The sequence below is a fragment of the Dendrobates tinctorius genome, unplaced genomic scaffold (assembly GCF_039654945.1).
Source record: "Dendrobates tinctorius isolate UK_male_01 unplaced genomic scaffold, ASM3965494v1 ptg000007l, whole genome shotgun sequence".
NCBI classification, from domain to species: Eukaryota; Metazoa; Chordata; class Amphibia; order Anura; family Dendrobatidae; genus Dendrobates; species Dendrobates tinctorius.
Window position 1 is genome coordinate 28,458,084 of NW_027361675.1, and position 21,768 is coordinate 28,479,851.

The following is a 21,768-nucleotide window of genomic DNA, read 5'->3' on the forward strand; positions in this document are numbered from 1 at the left end:
GTAGTGTCAAGGTCACTATGCCACCAATCCGTTGTCCTGTCGTCTTGCGGCCGGGTTAGCCGACTCTACGGTGCCTGCAGTTTAGGTGACTCCTATGTGGGCTGCGGGAACTGGCACTGAAGGCTGGATCCGTAGTGCCAATGGGACATGGACCCCCTGTAGGACTGTGGGTTTCGGTAACTGCGGCCGGCTTGCAGCCTGGCTACTTTGCTTTGGATGGGTACCTTCTGCTACCCACCCGGGTACCAGCACTGTCAGCTGGTTCTCGCCAGAGCCTTTGGCCTAGGTGCCTCCATCTCGGTATCCGAAGGTCCAGCTCCGTCAGCTGGTCCTTGGTAGTGCTTTCTAGCACAGGTACCTCCTGCCTAGTAACCGTGGTCCAGCAACGTCAGCTGTTCCTCAGTAGTGCCATTGGCTCTTGTAGCTTTTGCTACCCATCTGGGTTCCAGCACCGTCAGCTGGTTCTCGGCAGTGTCTTTTGCACAGGTACTCCCTGTTGCCCAGCCTGGTTCCAGCACGCCAGCTGTTTCCGGGTAGTGTCAAGGTCACTATGCCACCAATCCGTTGTCCTGTCGTCTTGCGGCCGGGTTAGCCGACTCTACGGTGCCTGCAGTTTAGGTGACTCCTATGTGGGCTGCGGGAACTGGCACTGAAGGCTGGATCCGTAGTGCCAATGGGACATGGACCCCCTGTAGGACTGTGGGTTTCGGTAACTGCAGCCATCTTGCGGCCTGGCTACTTTGCTTTGGATGGGTACCTTCTGCTACCCATCCGGGTGCCAGCACTGTCAGCTGGTTCTCGCCAGAGCCTTTGGCCTAGGTGCCTCCATCTCGGTATCCGAGGTCCAGCACCGTCAGCTGGTCCTTGGTAGTGCTTTTTAGCACAGGTACCTTCTGCTTAGTAACCGTGGTCCAGCACCGTCAGTTGGTCCTCGGTAGTGCCATTGGCTCTTGTTCCTTCTGCTACCCATCCGGGTTCCAGCACTGTCTGCTGGTTCTCGACAGAGCCTTTGGCCTAGGTGCCTCCATCTCGGTATCCGAAGTCCAGCACCGTCAGCTGGTCCTTGGTAGTGCTTTTTAGCACAGGTACCTCCTGCATAGTAATCGGGGTCCAGCACCGTCAGCTGTTCCTCAGTAGTGCCATTGGCTATTGTTCGTTCTGCTACCACTACGGGTTCCAGTACTGTCAGCTGGTTCTCGCCAGTTTCTCAGCCTTCTTGTACATTCTGCTACATTTCCAAGATCAAGCTTTTTGAAATTGTCTTTGGTAATCCTTATTGATCTCCATGACGACGACCCTGATGACGACGACGACGACGACGACCCTGAAGACCACACCAAAGAAGACCAGAAATATGACCCTAAATAATAAGACCAAGAGGACAAAGAACATGAAGACAACCACCAAGATACAGAACAAAAGACAGATGAACAAGAAGCAGAAGAAGCAAAAGCAGAACAGAAAGCAGAAGAACATTAAGCATAAGACTAAAAATCAGCATAGAAGAAATCAAAATTATAAGCAGAAGAAGACTAAGCAGTAAATGGGGGGTGAGTCCGTTCCTCCTCGTGGTGCCCCTGGAAAATGCTTGCTGCTGCAGGCCAAACTGAACGCGGACAAATCCTGTTGTAAATCTTTTGTGACAGGCAGAACGTAAGGTGTAATCTTATAACTTTTATAGATAAGTACTACAGGAATGCCTGTCACCATAAGAAAATGAAGAAAAAGAAGAATAGGAAGAGGATGAAGAAATAGCATATGAAAATTAATAATAGCTGAATAAGAAGAATATGAAGAATGGGAAAAAAAAAATTAATGGGAAGAAGGTGAAGAAGATGAATAAGGTGAAGAAAAAGTTGATGAAAAAAATGCTGCTGCGGATCATGAAGGAGAAAGTGTGGGAGAAGTACAAAAGAACGTGAAGAGCATGGAAGTTGTGAAACATACATATCTGACTAAATATAAAAAGTTAACATAGTCAATATCTTTTTAACTCCAAACGTCTTGAAAATAAAAATTGGAATTAATGCTATGCCATGTGATTTGAATAAACCACTATGCCTTTAATGTCTTCTCCACCTCCCACAATACATTCTACATGATTCTTATTTGTTTTCAATTATGTAGAATTAGCCAACACGGAAATAAAGGGCTTTTTTAAATTCCGATACCGGAAGTCCCATTGACTTGAATGGGACTTCCGGTATCGGAATCGGCGATACCCGATATTTTTTTCATATCGGGCGATACCATCCGATACGATATTTTTGGGTATCGAACGGTATCGCTCAACACTAATTAGACGTCTGGGGACACGAGATGAAAACATAATTCTCCCTCTGTACAAATCACTCGTCAGACCACACTTGGAGTATTGTGTGCAATTTTGGACGCCGGTGCTCAAGAAAGACATTACTGAACTTGAAAGGGTACAAAGGCGGGCTACTAAAATGATAAAAGGAGTTGGTTCACTACAATACCCAGAAAGGTTATCAAAATTAGGTCTATTTACTCTAGAAAAGAGAAGACTTACGGGAGACTTAATATATATGTACAAGTATATCAGCGGGCAATACAGAGATCTCTCCAATGAACTGTTTGTACCAAGGACTGTGACAAGAACAAGGGGGCATTCTCTTCGTTTGGAGGAAAGACAATTTCTGCACCAGCATAGAAGAGGGTTCTTCACGGTAAGAGCAGTGAGGCTCTTTAATTCTCTTCCTGAGGAAGTGGTGATGGCCAACTCACTGACTGAATTTAAGAAAGGAATGGATGCTTTTCTTGTGAGTAACAGTATAGAAGGTTACGAATAACAGAATATTATAGGTAGATGGTTAACCCAGCTTAGGGGAAGGAATTTTTTTCCCTATGGAGAAACTTGGCTTCTACTCTGTGGGTTTTTTGCCTTCCCCAGGATCAACAATGCAGAACAGCTGCACTAAAAATAGGCTGAACTAGATGGACATAAGGTCTTCCTTCAGCCTTCAAAACTATGTTACTATGTATGTTACATGAAACAAACAAGTCAGAAGTAGAAGACTTTTGTACCCTATATACTCAAGTATAAGCCGACTCGAGTATAAGCCAAGGCCCCTAATTTTTCCACGGAATACTGGGTAAGCTTATTGACTCGAGTATAAGCCAGGTATGCATTGTCCCCTCATCCCTGTCCTGCTCTGTGTAGCTCTCCCCCCTTCCAGTATGCATGGCTCGGCTCCCCGTCACGTCCTATGTATGGCTCAGCTCCCTGTCCTCCCCCATGCTCCTCCATGTTCCTCAGTGCACCCCCATCCTCCTTAGTGCTCCCCTGTCCTGCTCCATGCTTCCCCATTCTCCTCTGTGCTTCCCCTTTCCTCCTCTGTGCTCCTCCATCCTCCCCTGTCCTCCTTCTGTCCTCCTCTGTGCTTCCTCTGTCCTCCCCATCCTCCTCTGTGCTCCCACCGTCCTCCTCCATGCTCCGCCATCCTCCCCCGTCCTCCTCCATGCTCCCCCATCCTCCTGCTCCCCCCCGTCCATTCTCACCCTCCTGTGGCAACGCTGAACATCCCCTGCATCCTCCGTTGTCTCAGCACTGACAACTTCTTCCTGCACGGAGCAGTCACATGGTACCGCTCATTAAGGTCATGAATATGGATGCCACGCCTATGGGAGTGGAGTAACATCCATATTCATGACCTTAATGAGCCGTACCATGTGACCGCTCCATGCAGGAAGAAGCTGTCAGCGCTGGGACAACGGAGGATGCAGGGGACGTTCAGCGCTGCCACAGGAGGGTGAGTATGATGTCCCAGCCACCGGCTCCTGCCGCCGCTCCCCCTCCCCCTCTGGTTTCTGCAGAATGACTCGTGTATAAGCCGAGGGGGCAATTTTAGCACAAAAAAAGTGCTGAAAATCTTGGCTTATACACGAGTATATACGATAAGTTATTTTATTATAAAAACGTTAATGACTAGGCCAATTTTTACAATTCTGATTACTGTCCCTTTATGAGGTAATAACTCTGGAATGCTTCAATGGATCCCGGTGATTCTGAGAATGTTTGTTTGTTTTTTGTGATATATTGTACTACATAACAGTGTTAAATTTAATTGATATGATTTGCGCTTACAGTATTTGTGAAAATAAAACAGAAATTTGGCCATAATTTTGAAAATGTTGCAAATTTCCAACTTTGAATTTGTATGCCCTTAACCCCTTCATGACCCAGCCTATTTTGACCTTAATGACCTGGCCATTTTTTGCAATTCTGACCAGTGTCCCTTTATGAGGTAATAACTCTGGAACGCTTCAACGCATCCTAGCGATTCTGAGATTGTTTTTTCGTGACATATTGGGCTTCATGTTAATGGTAAATTTAGGTCGATAATTTTTGCGTTTATTTGTGAAAAAATCAGAAATTTGGCGAAAATTTTGAAAATTTCGCAATTTTCAAATTTTGAATTTTTATTCTGTTAAACTAGAGTTATGTGACACAAAATAGTTACTAAATAACATTTCCCACATGTCTACTTTACATCAGCACAATTTTGGAAGCAAAATATTTTTTTGTTAGGAAGTTATAAGGGTTAAAAGTTGACCAGCGATTTCTCATTTTTACAACAAAATTTACAAAACCATTTTTTTAGGGACCACCTCACATTTGAAGTCACTTTGAGGGGTCTATATGGCAGAAAATACCCAAAAGTGACACCATTCTAAAAACTGCACCCCTCAAGCTATTCAAAACCACATTCAAGAAGATTATTAACCCTAAAAGTTGTTGTCCAGTTTGTCCTGAGTACGCTGATACCCCATATGTGTGGGGGAACCATTGTTTGGGCACACGTCAGGGCTCGGAATGGAAGTAGTGACGTTTTGAAATGCAGACTTTGATGGAATAGTCTGCAGTCGTCATTACGTTTGCAGAGCCCCTGATGTGCCTAAACAGTGGAAACCCCGAACAAGTGACCCCATTTTGGAAACTAGACCTTCCAAGGAACTTATGTAGATGTATGGTGAGCACTTTCAACCCCCAAGTGCTTCACAGAAGTTTATAATGCAGAGACATGAAAATGAAAAAAACATTTTTTTTCCACAAAAATAATTTTTTAGCCCCCAATTGTTTATTTTCCCAAGGGTAACAGGAGAAATTAGACCCCAAAAGTTGTTGTGCAAATTTTCCTGAGTACGCTAATACCCCATATGTGGGGGTAAACCACTGTTTGGGCACACGTCGGGGCTTGGAAGGGAGTGAGCACCATTTGACTTTTTGAACGCAAAATTGGCTGGAATCAAAGGTTGCACCATGTCGCGTTTGGAGACCCCCTGATGTGCCTAAACAGTGGAAACCCCTCAATTCTAACTCCAACCCTAACCCCAACACACCCCTAACCACAACCCTAACCCCAACACACCCCTAACCCCAACACTAACCATAACACTAACCACAAGCCTAACCCTCTTTCCAACCCTAACCCTCTTTCCAACCCTAACCCTCTTTCCAACCCTAACCCTCTTTCCAACCCTAACCCTCTTTCCAACCCTAACCCTCTTTTCAACCCTAACCCTCTTTTCAACCCTAACCCTCTTTCCAACCCTAACCCTAACCCTGATGGAAAAATAAAAATAAAAATATTTTCTTTATTTTATTAGTTCTGCCTACCTATGGGGGTGATAATCGGGGGGTTCATTTACTTTTTATTTAATTTTGATCACTCTGAGTGATCAAAATGAAATAATGGAATCTGCAGCTGTCAGATTCGGGCGGGCGCACTGCGCATGCGCCCGCCATTTTCTAAGATGGCGGCGCCCATGAACCGGACCCGCCGGACACCGGGAGCGACGGGGGGACTTGGAAGGTGCCGGGGGCGGTGAGAGTGGGTGAGGGGGGGATCGGAAGCTGGCGGGGAGCGAAGGGAATGGGAGGGGGGGCAGATGATGACAGCGGCGGCAGATCGCCGCTGTCATTCAGTGGCAGGGAGGGCGATCGCCGGTGGGGGGGTCAAATCGGTGTCTCCAGCCATGTCCGATGCTACTGCAGCATCGGCCATGGCTGGATTGTAGTAATTCATCAATTTTCATTGATGAAATATTACTATCGCTCTGATTGGCTGTTAAAAGTGAAACAGCCAATCAGAGCGATCGTAGCCACGTGGGGGCGAAGCCACGCCCCCTGTGGTAAATTACAAAGCCCCCTGTATCTGCGGGTCAGGTGACCTTTCATTGACCCCGGTCACCCGACCTGCAGGGGGGCTTTGAATTCATGACACAGGGTATGCGTCATAGGTCGGATTGGCACCGACTTTCATGACGCATACGCTGTGTCACAGGTCGGGAAGGGGTTAAAACACAGATATGTCATACAAAATACTTAAGTAACATTTCCCACATGTTTACTTTACATCAGCACAATTTTGGAACCAAATTTTTTTTTTTTGTTAGGAACTTATAAAGGTTAAATTTTGACCAGTGAGTTCTCATTTTTAAAACATAATTTTTTTTTAGGGACCATATCACATTTGAAGTCACTTTGAGGGGTCTATATGATAGAAGATTCCCAAAAGTGACACCCCTCAACGTGCTCAAAACCACATTCAATCAGTTTATTAACCCTTCAGCTGCGTCACAGGAATTTTTGAAATGTGGAAAAAAATGAACATTTAACTTTTTTTCCCAAAAAATTATTTCTGATCCAAATTTTTTTATTTTGACAAGGGTAACAGGAAAAAATGGACCTAATAATTTGTTGTGTAATTTCTTCTGAGTACACTGATACCCCATATGAGGGAGAAAACCACTGTTTGGGCGCACAGCAGAGCTCGGAAGGGAAGGATTGCCATTTGACTTTTTGAATACAAAATTTGCTGGACAACATGTCACGTTTTGGAGAGCCTCTTATGTGCCTAAACAGTGAATATCCCCCACAAGTGACACCATTATGGAAACTAGACCCCTCAGGGAACTGATCTAGATGTGTGGTGAGCACATTGAACCGTCAGGTGCTTCGCAGAAGTTTATAACGTTGAGCCGTAAAAATAAAAAAAATCTTTTTAGCACAAAATATTGCATTTTCATAAGGGTAACAGTAAGGATGCAATTTCTCATGAGTACGCCGATACCTCATATGTGGGGGAATACTACTTTAGAGGCACAGTGCAAAGCTCAGAAGGGAAGAAGCACCATATTGGAGTTCAGATTTTGTTGAAATGGTTTGAGGGTGCCATGTCACATTGGCAGAGCACCCCGAGGTGCCAGAACAACCGAACAGAAACCCCCTTTATGTGAACTTATTTTACAAACTACACTTTCCAATGAATTCATCTAGGGGTGCAGAGATCATATTGACACCACATGTGTCTCACAGAGTTTTATACCACTGAGCGGTGAAAGAATAAATTACATTTTACCACTAAAATGTTGTTTTAGCCCCAAGTTTTTAATTTTTCTTAGGGCTAATAGGAATTCTTTTTACAACAAACTGATGTCCATGTTTTCCTGAGTGCATCAAGGCCCTACATGTAATCAGGAAATAAGGAAATATTTTTCAGGCACAGTGCAAAGCTCAGAAGGCAAGGAACACAATATTTTACTGTTAAGGTTTGCAGGTGCCATGACCCACTGGGAGAGCCCATGAGGTGTCAGAACAGCAGTATCCCCCATAAGTGACCCCATTTTACAAACTACACCTCTCAATGAATTAATCTAGGTTTGCAGTGATCATATTCACACCATGGGTGTGTCACAGAATCTTATACCATTGGGCAGTGAAGACAAAATAACTACATTTTTACCACCAAAATTTTGTTTTAGCCCAAGATTTTGCATTTTCGCACAAGAAGTGGGTAAAAATTACACCAAAATGTGTCCCACAATTTCTACTGAACATGGCAATGCCCCATATGTGGCTGTACAGTACTACTTAGCCATACAGAGAGACTCTGAACAGATCACTATTTGCCTCCTGGAGTGCAGATTTTCCTAGAACAGTTTGCGGACTCCATGTACAGAGCCCTTAAATGCTAGAAGAGCAGCAGAATTCCCTCTCAAGTGACACCATTTGGGAAACTATACACCTTGATGAATTTATCTACAGGTGTAGTGACGGTTTTGACTCTATGGGTATTTTCCAGAAGCAAGCAGCAATGAATGTTGCCAAGTGCAAATTGCAAACTGTTGTAGTGACCAGTACACTGTAGTGACCAGGACATTGCAGTCACCAGTACGTTATTTCCAGCCCGTGCTTTTTAAGGTATGAACCAGTAAGTAAGCCGGGCTCTCATTGCTTCAGAAATGCCAAACGTGAACGTATTATGTGGTTTAGGTACACTGTGTGGCTCGGAAGGGAGGGGGGAATTTGGATTTGGAACTTAGAACTTGCTGAATTTCTTTGCGAGTGAGGAGCCATTTTGCTTTTCAAGAGCCTTTGTGCTAACAGCAACATGGAAGCCCCCTATATTTCCATTGATGGATGATGGATTTGAATGAGGCCTTGCTTTTTATGTGGACCGAGTTGAAGCTTTTACTGGGAACATTTTACATAACCTTAGGGATAACATTTATATGGCGCTCTACGCTAACCACTTACTTTGGGGTTTCCATCTAAATCTCCGAGTGACTTGATTCAGATGAAACCCCCGAGGGATTCATTCACTATAATGAGGCAGCAGAGTTATTCTGGGCTCCATCTGGCTTCTATTCAGTGTTGTCCTTCTTTTCAGAAATGCATAAAACTGTGGACTACGGCATTTTTGTGCAATCCTAAAAAGACAGACACCGCCGGATCACAGGTCACCATCTGCCTCATTATAGGGAATCTTTTGCCAGAGGTTCTGTCTGAATCATGTATTTCAGAGATTTACACAGAAACTCCGGTGTGAGAGCTCAACGCAGAGCGCAGGATAAATGTGCACCAAGCCTTACTGCAATCTTTGATTTTTGTGAGGCAGACGAACAAAAGCCAGCAATTCAAGAATTTTAGGTTTTTTTTCGGGTCTGTACGATTACAGAGATGACACTTTTATATTTTGTTTATGTTTTGGCACTTTTATACAATAAAAACTTTTATAGTAAAAATATTTATTTTTGCATCTCGTTATTGTGAGAGTTATACATTTTTTATTTTTCCTCTAATGGATCTGTGTTATGGCTTGTTTTTTGCGTGACACTACGTTTTTAGCAGTACCATGTTTATTTATATCTGTCATTTTCATCACGTATTGTTTCACTTTTTGTGTGGACCGTATGATGATAAAGCATTGTTTTTTGCCTTGTTTATTTTTTATGGTGTTCACTAAAGGGGTTAACTAGTGGGACAGTTTTATAAGTTGGGTCGTTGCGAACGCAGTGATGCCAAATATGTGTACTTTTATTTATTTACTAGATGGTGGCCCTATTCTAACGCATCGGGCATTCTAGAATATCTCTCTCTCTCTCTCTCCCTCTTCCCCCCCCCCCCCGCGTCGCAGATCTCCCGACGGAGGCGTGCGTTGTTCGAATGCGCTGACTGGTTGCACCCGGCCAACCGCGACCAATCAGCGCCGCGGGATTTCCGTTACAGACAGACAAAATTAGACGATTATATAGATTTTTCAAATATTTATTTAGATACATTATCTTTTGATTTTTTTAATATTTTTTATTTTATATATATTTTTACATTTATTTAACATTTTTTACTTTTTTACTTTGTCCCAATATGGGACAATAATTTTTTGCATGCTGATCACTTCTACAGCATCCCCATGCTGCAGAAATCATCAGCTCTGTACTGACAGACAAACTTGCTCATCATGCACTGGGCATGATCAACAATTTTGCTAGATCTTGATGATATTGGGTCACCATGGCAACGATCAGGACCCCACGTTCGTCATGCCTCGGGGTCTTCGATCCAAAGGCAGAGGGGGGCTGTCAGATCTCTGCTGGCTTCCGGAATGCTGCGATCTTGTTTGTGTTTGTGGGTGATCACTCAGAAGTAATATTCTGTTCCTGGTCAAATAGGCCTAGGGCAGAGGGACGGAATATTACGTTCAATGTCAGAAAGGGGTTAAATAAAAAAACTATTTTTGACGACTTTGTTTTATTTGGTTCTCTTTATCTACTTTTAGGACTTATGTGAAAATATGAAGGTAGTTTTAGGAAAAATTTAGGCAGAAATTTAAAAAAAAAATTATGAAGGGTTCATAAACTTTTAAGTACCATGTACATGAGGAATAACAATGTTTCTGGCCATTAAATGATTTGTATCCTCCATTTTTAGCATTTTGTTTCCCTTTAACATTAGAAGCCTCAATAGTTTCTCCTTGTGCCTTTCTGTTTTCATTTTCCAGCAGCTTCTCCCTTCTCCATAGAGTTTTATAGCAACAGGTTTGATTTGATCCCTCACTGCAGACAGATTTGTACACATATTTGAGCAGTTTTTGAGAGAGAGTGATCTCTCTAATTTCTGGTTTGTTACAAAAATAACCTGCTTTGTGCAGGATATAACCAAGAAAGAGGAGACGCAATCAGTCCGCTATACAAACAATAAAACCCCATGCTCAAATGGCTTTCCAAGCAAACCTTAGAAAATTCTATCCAGGTAAATCACTTCTTATTAAACACTCTTTAACTTTGCTTATAAACATTTGGCAACAATAGATAACTTTGTAGAAGCAAGTGCGCCTGTCTAATCCTGACCATTCATTTACAGACAATTTTTTTCTAGTATTATTACCGGTATTTTAAATTCAACAGGACTTCTTCACCAACTGTCAGTCAAATAAGAATATACACAAAACAATCACGACAGTGATATATGTGATGATTAACTTCAATCTTATTTCAATGTTACTCGAGGCAGAAAAGGCCTTTCATAGGGACACGAGACCCTATCTTTGTCACTTTAATCAGATGTAATTTTTCCTTTTGTTACTTATTTACATAGAAATGAAGGCGCACACACTATCTTGACCATCAATGGTAGAAACACTCAACCGATAGATCTTTTTCTATGTATCAGGCAGTCAGGACTTTTCCATTCACTTCTATTCAATTTGTCTATTGATTCTTTATAATACCATATTGAACGATATAGTCTAGTTTATGCATTGATTTCAGGGGGCAAGAGGGTGTTAAGGTGGTAGCCTTTCTCAATGTACTCATTCCGATGGTTACTGTCAGCTTTCCTATTTCTATAAAAGCTATCCTTTCTATTTCAAATCAATTGGGTAGAAGCCTCTGTACTTAAGGAACCTTGAGTCGAGAATTCATCACAATGAGAGAGCATTTTATAGCCATTCTGCCCTTGAGAATTTAAAACAAAATAAATACACTTTGAAACCACAATCTCATACTTAGAAAGGGAAATATAAGATGGCCCACCCATGTAAATCTTGAAAGGCACCTTTCAAAAAATCACACAAACTTTTCCTTCCTTTTTCCTCTTCTTTTTCATTTAAGGGACTTTATAATTTTCGGAAACTTCAAGATTACCAAGATATATCTTATATTGCTCTTCTAGCTAGAACTTATAATTTGTAAAGCTGCTACATTTCCGACATTATTTCATTCTATGCAATAACAATAAGAACTAATTGAAGTCTAATACACTATATAACACAATGTTTTCCACAGACTCACAGACATGAATCGACAAGTACCATCCGATGATCAGAGGCAAATTGTGCATGTTGCAATTTTTTTCCTCAAACTTCTCAATCTGAAATGTTTTGACAGATCGCACTCAGACCGAAACATAGCATAGCCTTTTTCCTTGAATTCTAATCTGACCTCTTTGAACATGATATCATTCTAGCTTTACACGCACCTTGCAATGTGGCAAGAAATAAGCTAACACAGGATATGATTTCAGGTGATATAATGGCAGATACGGACTGGGACTGAAATCCAGCCCTGGCATTTGTAATCATACAGGCCCATGTTGTACCCGTCTCCAAGCACCAGATGGGATATATTACTAATATTACCCTGGATGGAGGAAAGAAAGATTTGCTACAAGACCAATATTTCCAATGATACCTGTGGCCTGCTGGGGTAAGTGACAGAGTCAGCGACTTTGTGCTCAATCACAACTGTTAAGATTATGGGCATCTTCAGAACAGCGATTCAGTTAACAACTTAGCAGACAAGGCAGCCCATAACCAGAGAGGCCCTTCTGGTATTTGCCAGAATTGCCAGATGGCCAGTCTGGTCCTGTATAACGGGCACTCTGCTAACTCGCTTCAGAACGCAGCTAAAAATCAATCATATATTTATTATTTAATAGATCAGTACATGATCGTTCTTCATTATATTTAAAAACTGAATTTATTCTCTTGATTGATTTATTGCAACATTTTAACAAGTATCATAAATATTTTCAGCAAATCTTTGTATCAGTGCAACTCCCATACATCTTTCCTCTTGTTCAGTGGCATCCACAAGACTTGACCACCATGTTTCTGTGTTTTTTTAGTATTACATTGTTATTGTTGTCATAATAAAGGACTGATGTTGCGGAGAGTTTGGTAGGAGCACAGCATGCTTTGGGAACGCTCTCTGGCTTCATAAGGTGAACCTGGAAGAAAATGCAAAAGTAAAATTCTACAGTATGTATCATTTAATATCTCTTGAAAGTAAAACAATGCATAAATATCATGGGCATTTAGCTAATAAAACACCAGAAGAGGGTATAAAAGACATGCAAAGCATAAAAAGAGCCTTTGTTCTTAGCAAGAAAGGTACAATTCAGTAGTCAGATTATTTTCAGTTGTTTCTTGACTGTTTTCCTTGGCAGAATATTTGGTGGTTTACATTGGATTCCGTGTTCTTTTTAAAAGCCCTGCTCAGTAATATACCGGCAGAGGGCTTCATGCCGACGTGCCAGTGACAGGCACACATGCTGGTTTGTCTCTTGTGTGTTTTTTCCTTTTGTAGTGAATTTATTAGGCTCAGATTCACTTGTACTTTTGGTGAAAAGAGATCAGCCTTTCATGTAGAAGTCCTCTTGGATACTTACAGAATTTGACCGTTTTCATCAGTTTATTTGCTCTCTCCATATTAAATAAAAACAACAAAAATAAACCCTTGCACACTGCTGTTACTGTTTTAACCAGCTTCTATTCATGTTTTATTTTACTAAGTCTGGAGAGAAGTTGAGTAAACGGTACCACCCCCCCCCCCCCCCCCCCCTGAAATGAGGCATATCCTGAATGTAACCTTGTATTTGTATGCAAGGAGAAAAACAACACACTTTCTGATCTTAAACTGCAAAGGAAGTTCTTCTGACCAAAGGGATTAGTCAACCAATGACCACAGTAGCAGTAATAATATTGCAATAGGGAAAGGGTTTGGGCTGCCTGATTTGGTTAGTTGTGACCCTTGTCTGACTATTTTTCTGTGGAAACCTGAGATATTTCCGTCAATGACAGCTATCTTACCAATTGAATACATTTGCTTCACTACTGGCAAAGAACTGTGTTAAAACAAAGTATTCTACAAATCATTTTACATATATAAAGAACAAAGTAATAAAGCAAATATAAAAGAACAACACTAATGTATACATAGTTAGTAAGTAAGGCCGAAAAAAGACATTAGTCCATCCAGTTCAGCCTATAAAATTCTATCAGAATAAGTCCCCAGATCTACGTCCTTCTAAAGAACCTAACAATAACTGTAAGATACAATATTGTTATGCTCCAGGAAGACATCCAGGCCTCTCTTGAACCCCTCGACTGAGTTCGCCATCACCACCTCCTCAGGCAGGGAATTCCAGATTCTCACTGCCCTAACAGTAAAGAATCCTCTTCTATGTTGGTGGAAAAACCTTTTCTTCTCCAGACGCAGAGAATTCCCCCTTGTGACCGTCACCTTCCTTGGTATAAACAGACCCTCGGAGAGATATTTGTATTGTCCCCTTATATACTTATACATGGCTATTAGATCGCCCCTCAGTCATCTTTTTTCTAGACTAAATAATCCTAATTTTTTAATTTTGTTGCCCTCCTTTGTACCCGCTCTAGTTCCATTATATCCTTCCTGAGCACCGATGCCCAAAACTGTACACAGTACTCCATGTGCGGTCTAACCAGAGATTTGTACAGAGGCAGTATAATGCTCTCATCATGTGTATCCAGACCTCTTTTAATGCACCCCATGATCCTGTTTGCCTTGGCAGCCGCTGCCTGGCACTGGCTGCTCCAGGTAAGTTTATCATTAACTAGGATCCCCAATACTCAGAAGGGAAAGATGCATGTTAGACACTTTTCCATTTCATATTAAAAAGTTACCCAGTTACTGGAATTTTGGGAGAGAAATGTTCTTGTCTGATGTAGGATTCTATCTGCTCAACAGTCCTAGGTCGTCTTTTCCAGATATTTCATTTTATAATTGGTGAAAGGTCTGGACTGCAGGTGACCAGTTAATCACCCAGACTCTTTCTCTGTGAAGCCACTGTTGTGATGGGTGCAGTATGTGGTTTAGCATTGTCTTGCTGAAATAAGCAAGACCTTCCCTGAAATAGGATTTGTCTGTATGGGAGCATATGATGGTCTATAACCTCTAATTCCAGTCCTCAAGTGCCACCAACAGGTCATGCTTTCAGGATTTCATTAGTATTGCCCAGGTGATGGAATTATTGCCTGTGCAAGGTACTGCAATTATCACCAGGGCCATACTAAGGAAATCCTGAAAACATGAACCGTTGGTGGCACTTGAGGACTGGAGATGGGGAACACTGCATCTAAATAATGCTCAGCATTGATGTTGCCTTTCAAGATGTGTAAGCTGCCCATGCAATAGGTACTAATACAAACATACACCATCAGATATGCATGCATTTGAACTGGGGGATGATAACAAGCTTGGATGGTCCCTCATCTCTTGAGTCTGTAGGACATTGCATAAAGGATTTAAAATTTTGATTCATGTGAACATGGAACAGTTTCTGTTTTGCCTCAGTCCATTTTCAATGAGCTTTGGCCAAGAGAAGAATACAGCATTTCTTGATTGAATTGATATGACTACTTCTTTGCATGATAGAACTTTAACTTGCATTTGTAGATTGCATGGCAAACTGTGCTCAAAGACTATGATTTCTTGAAGTATTCCTGAGCCTGTTCAGTGATTTGCACAATGGAATCAAGCCTGTTTAAGGCAGTGCCCACAGATCATAAGTATCCAATATTGTCTGTCGGCTTTGTCCCTTGTACACATGAATTTTTTTTTAATTTCTGTATCCCTTTGAAATTATGTGCTGTAGATTGTTGTATATTCAAAGTCATTGCAATTTTACAATGAAGAACATTTTTCTGAAACTGTTCCACAAGTTTTATGAGCAGTTGTTCACAGATAAACCTCTGACCATCTTTGCATCTGAGAGACTCTGCCTCTCCAACATGCTCTCTATACAGTCATGTAACTTATTTCACAGTTGAACCTCCTGCTGTTAGTCATTAGTACCACTTAATTTTGTAGCTTTTTCCTAACCCTGTCACAACTTTTTGAGATGTATTGCTGCCATCAATTTCTAAATTAGCTATTTTTTAAAATTAAATGGAAGAATGTCTAATTACTTCTGATATATGTTCTATGTTTTGAATAAATTATGGCTATAAAGATTTCCAAATAAGAGAACTTCCAAATCATAAAACTGGTGTGTACAGTTGCAAACTAGGAGTAGCCATCTCTCTATATAACAAACAAAGTATCACTCTGAAGTGCTAAAGCATGTAAATGTTATATATGAAATATGAATAGCATTACTGCTCTAGATAATAAGAAAAAATGGAGATACTTAGCACATAACTCGGCCAATTCATGCATGCCCAGCAGCTAACGACAAGACGATCTTCGGTTTGCTGGGAACCAAAGTGTCTAGTATGAATACCTCTTTTAGGCTAAAGCCTGAATTTATGGGTAGGTAGGATCCCACGGCAATTAAAATAGCCACAGGCTGGAGGGCGAAGTGCTTTGTCAGAGAGCTATTATACAAATAACAAAAAACTGACTCAGCAGCAGATCTAGTAGCCTCAGACCCCGCCAAAATGTGATTTGCACTATCCAGGAGGGGTGAAAGTGCATACCCCCATAGAAGTCCAATTGTCTAGACACGTGGTCACATTTAAAATCAAAATAAAATATTGGTATATAGGTAGGAGGTTCTTTTTAAGCTGAGGTTGAGATGAAGTTCCCGAAACTAGCCAAGGAAGCAATAGGCCATGGTAACAATCCCCTGATGAATTGACACACAAGAAATAAATTGACAGGCAAAGTTCCTTATGACAAGGGTTGTGTGGGCATCTCAAATAGGCTCCTACCCCTGGCAAGCCCAAAGAATCATTATTCTACACCCAACAATATCCTGTGGGGATCTGGGTGAAATCTTTCCTTATTTCATTCATCTTATGAAGTTGGTTATTGATTTGATTCCATTAGGCATCTGAACTTGGTTCTGCACTTTGGTTTATGACACTATTGATACTTTGTGATTAAAGTGCCTATGGAGATTCAGGTTGTCATTTTAAATGTTTGTGTATTATATGTCTATGGCTTTTAAGAGCTAATTTTTAATGGCTGAATTAAAGGTTACATTTTATTACCCAACACTTTGCTAAAGCAGATTTGACAGATATGGTTGAGTGCTTCTAGTTTGAGAAACTACCACTTATTGCTTTTTTTTCATCCTTTAAAGAGAACCTGTCACCAGGTTTGATTGATATGAGATACCGCCACCACCTTTCAGGACTGTCATACAGCATTCTGAAATGCTGTATATATACCCCCAAGACAAGGAAAAGACCTATTATTAACAGGGCGGTCTGGTCTGAGGGGTGTCGCTGGTCCTGGTCCGGAGTCTCCCTTCTTCTTGCAATGCTGTCCTTCTTGCTTCGTGTGGATGATGAATCCCTATTTCATCCCAACAGTCTCCCCATCATTGCGCTCCTGCATTAGCATACTTTTCTGCCCAGACTAGGGCAAAGGAAAGTACTGCAGTGTGCAGGCGCCAGGAAACTTCAAAGAGCCTAGGAGCATGCGCACTGCAGTACTTTACTCTGCCCTAGTCAGGGAAGAGAAGTACACCTGCACAAGAGCGTAACTCCAGGGAGACTATGTGGGTGACGTAAGGACGTGTCATACACATGAAGCAAGAAGAAGGACGGCATCGCAAAAAGAAGGAAGGCACTTGATCAGAACCAGCGACACCTCTCGGACATGACCGCCCCGCAGGTAAGTATAAAAAAATAGGTCTTTTTCTTCTCTTACAGGTTGGGTTAGGGGCAGATATACAGCATTACAGAATGCTGTATTTCAGGCCTGAAGAGGGTTGGACTGGGGTGTCTGTGGCTCACGGGAGGAATTGACCCTAGGGCCCACCCTATAGCTATATGCAAATATCTATTAGCCATTTCCCCTGTTATAGTGGAGCATCGACTGTAAACCACATGTGGCTTCTGCACATCTACTGTTCACACACTATTACTGGCTATTCCTTCCTTCAGCGGTCACGTGGTACCGCTCATTAAAGTCATGAATATGCATATATTCATTACTTTAATTAGCGGTATCACGTGACCGCTGAAGGAAGGAGCCTGAGACCATGGGGAGGCTGCAGAGATGCGCCGGGGTGGTAAGTATGATCTGACACCCCCGCTCCCCCTCTGACCCCCTGGCATATATGACTCGCTTATAAGCTGAGAGGGGGACTTTCAGACCAAAAAAATGGGCTGAAAATCTCGGCTTATACGCAAGCATATGCGGTACTGTTTGTGGACAGTAAACTAAAGTATTAAGTATTTGTGGACAATAAACTAAAGTATTATTCTTTTATAGTGAAAAGTGAGGAACATAATTTATTTAGGGTCCAATTAGAGAAATTGTTACTACTGTAATATAATTTAGTTTTTAGGAAACTGCTTTCCATGGGGGGAACAAAAGGCTATTTTCTGTTCCACGCTATCACCACCGGTAAGATACCTTATTGTCACATACTTCTCGACCAGCAGCATGGCGCATATAGGTCACCTGAGTACCTTTTTATTTTTAGGCTCTTTTTAGGAGACAATTAACCCTCTATGCTCTAGCATTATTCTCTATGGTATGTAGCATCATTTTTGATATTATGGGCACATGGTGACTTAGGTATGGGCATACATAATAAACATCTACAATCTTCTCTTTATAGAACAGGTTGCCCTATATACAAGTGCAGTCAGTACACTATATAGGTACATGCGTATATATAATTTTGAGTCTTTCAGGATGTCTGTAATCATTAAATTCTGTATTACAATTTTTGCTATAATCTGTTACTGGTATACGACATAATTTCAATTTTTGCATATATTTTTACCCAAGATTATCTATATTGTATATACTTTGTTTGATTTATTTGAAATTTTGTAATTTTTATTTTCAGTACATTGACGAAGGTCGTTGTGACCGAAACGTTTACTGTATGTACTGCATCTTATTAAACACCACCCTTTCCACTTGCAATCATTCACGTGTGTGTGCCAAGTTTATTTATACTGTTACTGTGCAGGGCAGCACTACGTTACTTTTTTCTTCATCTGATGTAGCGTAGAAGTCAGGGAAAAAGTAGAGAATGTGGTCTGGAAGTGATCAGCTTTAGATATGTGTGTTATTATTATTATTTATTTATAATGCACCATTGGTTTCATAGTGCTGTACATGAGAAGGGGTTACATACACATCACAGATATCACTTACAGTAAACAAACTAACAATCACAGACTGATTTAGAGGGGAGAGAGGACCCTGCTCTTGCGGGTTTACATTCTGCAGGATGGTGGGGAAGGAGACAGTAGGTTGGGGGGTTGCAGCAGCTCCAGTGATGGTGAGGTGGTAGCTCCAGTAGTGGTGAGGAGGCAGCGGGATCATTGCAGGCAGTAAGCTTTCCTTAAGAGATGGGTTTTCAGGTTCCGTCTGAAGGGTCCAAGTGTGGTTGATAGTTGTACGTTTTGGGGCAAAGAATTCCAGAGGATGGGGGGCTATTCAAAAGAAGTCTTGGAGGTGGTTGGGTGAGGAGCGAATAAATGTGGAGGAGAGAAGGAGGTCTTGGGAGGATCAGAGATTACGTGAGGGAAGATATTGGGAGATTAGTTCAGAGATATCTGGAGGAGACAGGTTATAGATGGCCTTGTAGGTCAGTATTAGTAATTTGAATTGGATACGCTGAGGGAATGGGAGCCAGTGAAGTGATTTGCAGAGGGGAGAAGCGGAGCAGTAGAAAGGAGAGAGATGAATTAGTCAGGCAGCAGAGTTAAGGATGGACAGGAGAGGTGCGAGGGTGTTAGCTGGGAGTCCACAGAAAAGGATGTTGCAGTAATTGAGGCGGGAGATGATGAGGGCATGCACAAGCATTTTAGTAGATTGAGGGTTGAGGAAGGGATGGATTCTGGAAATATTTTTGAGCTGGAGGCAACAGGAGGTGGAGAGAGCTTGGATGTGCGGTTTGAAGGACAGGGCAGAGTCAAGGGTTACTCTGAGGCAGCGGACCTCCGGTACGGGGAAAGCGTGATGTTATCAGTTGTTATAGCTAGGTCGTGTAAGGAAGATCTGTGAGATGGGGGGGAAAGATGATCAGTTCAGATTTGTCCACATTGAGTTTGAGGAAGTGGGAGGAGAAGGAGGATATGGCTGATAGACACTCTGAGATTCTGGAGACCAGAGAAGTGAAGTCTGGGCCAGAGAGGTAGATCTGTCATCAGCATAAAGGTAGTACTGGAATCCACGGGACTTTGAGTTGCCCCAGCCCAAGTTGATAGATTGAGAAGAGTAGGGGTCCTAGAACAGAGCCTTGGGGGACTCCAACAGAGAGAGAGTGGGATGAGGAGGTAGTGTGGGAGTGTTATTTTCTGCAGAGATGAGTGCTGGCTAGAAGAAGTGATGTGGCTCTGCACTGGATGAAGAAGAAAAGCAAAAATAAAGGACATCAACTGCAGACGTCACTGGTGAGTCAGTGTATTACATTGTATTCGCATACTATATACAGACCTCTTGTGTACAATGTCACTGGTGATCCCCTTATTACCTGTACACTGACAATATATACAGAGCTCCTGTGTATAATGTCACTGGTGATCACAACATTACATTGGTGGTATTTGTCCCTTGTATATGGTGTTATTTGGTTACTATGTGGTCTGGTCATGGTGTTTCGGTACTCATTCTTTGCAGTGGTATTATTTGTTCACTATGTGGTGGTTATATTTTTTCTGGTCATGGTGTGGTGGTATATGTTCCTCGTATGAGGTATTATTTGATCACTGTGTTCTGGTCATGGTGTGGTGGTATTTGTCCCTTGTATGTGGTATTATTCAGTCACTATGTGGCCTGGTGGTATTTGTTCCTTGTATGTAGTATAAGCCAGTCACTATGTGGTGGTAATATGGTAATAATGGTGGTATTTGTTCCTTGTATGTGGTAGTATTCGATCACTATGTTGTGGTAATATATGGTTTGGTCATAGTGTGATGGTATTTGTCCCTTGTATGTAGTATTATTCGGTTGCTATGTGGTCTGGTCATAGTGTGATGGTATTTGTCCCTTGTATGTAGTAGTATTCGGTCGCTATGTGGTCTGGTCATGGTGTGGTGGTATTTGCTCATTGTATGTGGTATTATTTGGTCACTGTGTGGTGGTATTTGTCCCTTGATTATGGTATTATTCGGTCACTGTGGTGTGGTCATGGTGTTTCGGTATTTGTTCCTTGTATGTAGCATTATTCGGTCACCATGTGATGGTTATATGTTGTCTGGTCATGGTGTGGTGGTATTTGTTCCTTGTATGTGGTTTTATTCGGTCACTATGTGGTCTCTTCATGGAATGGTGGTATTTGTCCCTTGTATGTGATATTATTCAGTTACTATGTGATCTGGTCATGGTGTGGTGGTATTTGTTCCTTGTATGTGGTATTATTTAGTCACTATGTGGTGGTAGTTTGTGGTCTGGTTATGTCATGCACAATGTAGGAGAGACTAAGTGCAACACGAAGGGATGAGGGGAAGGGAGGCTAACACTAGGGCAGGGTGGAGTTACCCACAGGCAGACCTAAAGTCACCCTGTCTGCCCTAAACATCCCTATATAAGTTCTGCACCTATCGCCAAGCAGGAACCTAATCCCTGCCTAACCCTGGCAATAAACCCTGCTTAGGGAAGGATAGGATGGGCACTAATCAATCCCCACTACAACTAAAGACAGCTGGGATAGAAAAACAAGGGGAACACTAATTTTGAGTAGTCTAAGAGAGGTAACACAGATATCCTCCAACAGCACCAAAGAGGAAGATAGCTGACTGCTATAGCCTCAACAGTGGAAAATCGAATTTTCACCAGCGATTCCCAGAAGTAAACAGGAAGTCTATAAACACAACCAGTCCAGGTGTGTCAATCAGAGTCGAGGGGAGGTTGCCACTGGGTCCAAGAGTCAGAAGGACTATGAAGGCTTTTCCAAAGCCATCCGCAGAGACCTTCTGCAGCCAGATTTTGTACCACTGTTTGCAGCCTTTGACACACCCGTGACAGGTCATGGTGTAGTGGTATTTCTTCTTGTATGCGGTCATTTGTTCTCTCTGATATTAATTAGGAAAAGATTCTTTATTTCCATTGGAGAGGAAATACTAGGAACACAGCCGCAGGGGTTCTCCTGTGAAAAAAATAATCACCTCTCCACAGGATAAGTGATAACATATCGATTAGTTGGGGTCTAACTGCTGGGACCCGCGCCAATCAGCAGAATGTGGAGCTTTTATCCCCAATAGACTGAAATGTCATGTGCGACTTGAC

The 21,768-nt window shown here is 42.0% G+C and overlaps 1 protein-coding gene across 2 annotated transcripts in view; it reads right to left on the reverse strand.

Annotated features, from left to right (window-relative positions):
* Positions 1 to 12,272: 12,272 nt before the first annotated feature.
* Positions 12,273 to 21,768, reverse strand: part of LOC141087265 (bone morphogenetic protein 8A-like) — a 173,565-nt gene continuing 164,069 nt past the window's right edge. For both annotated transcript variants that reach the window (XM_073572964.1, XM_073572963.1), the window contains one exon: positions 12,273 to 12,535. In XM_073572964.1, the coding sequence (XP_073429065.1) occupies positions 12,386 to 12,535 (150 nt within the window). In that variant the 3' untranslated portion in view covers positions 12,273 to 12,385. The remainder of the gene's footprint in view (positions 12,536 to 21,768) is intronic.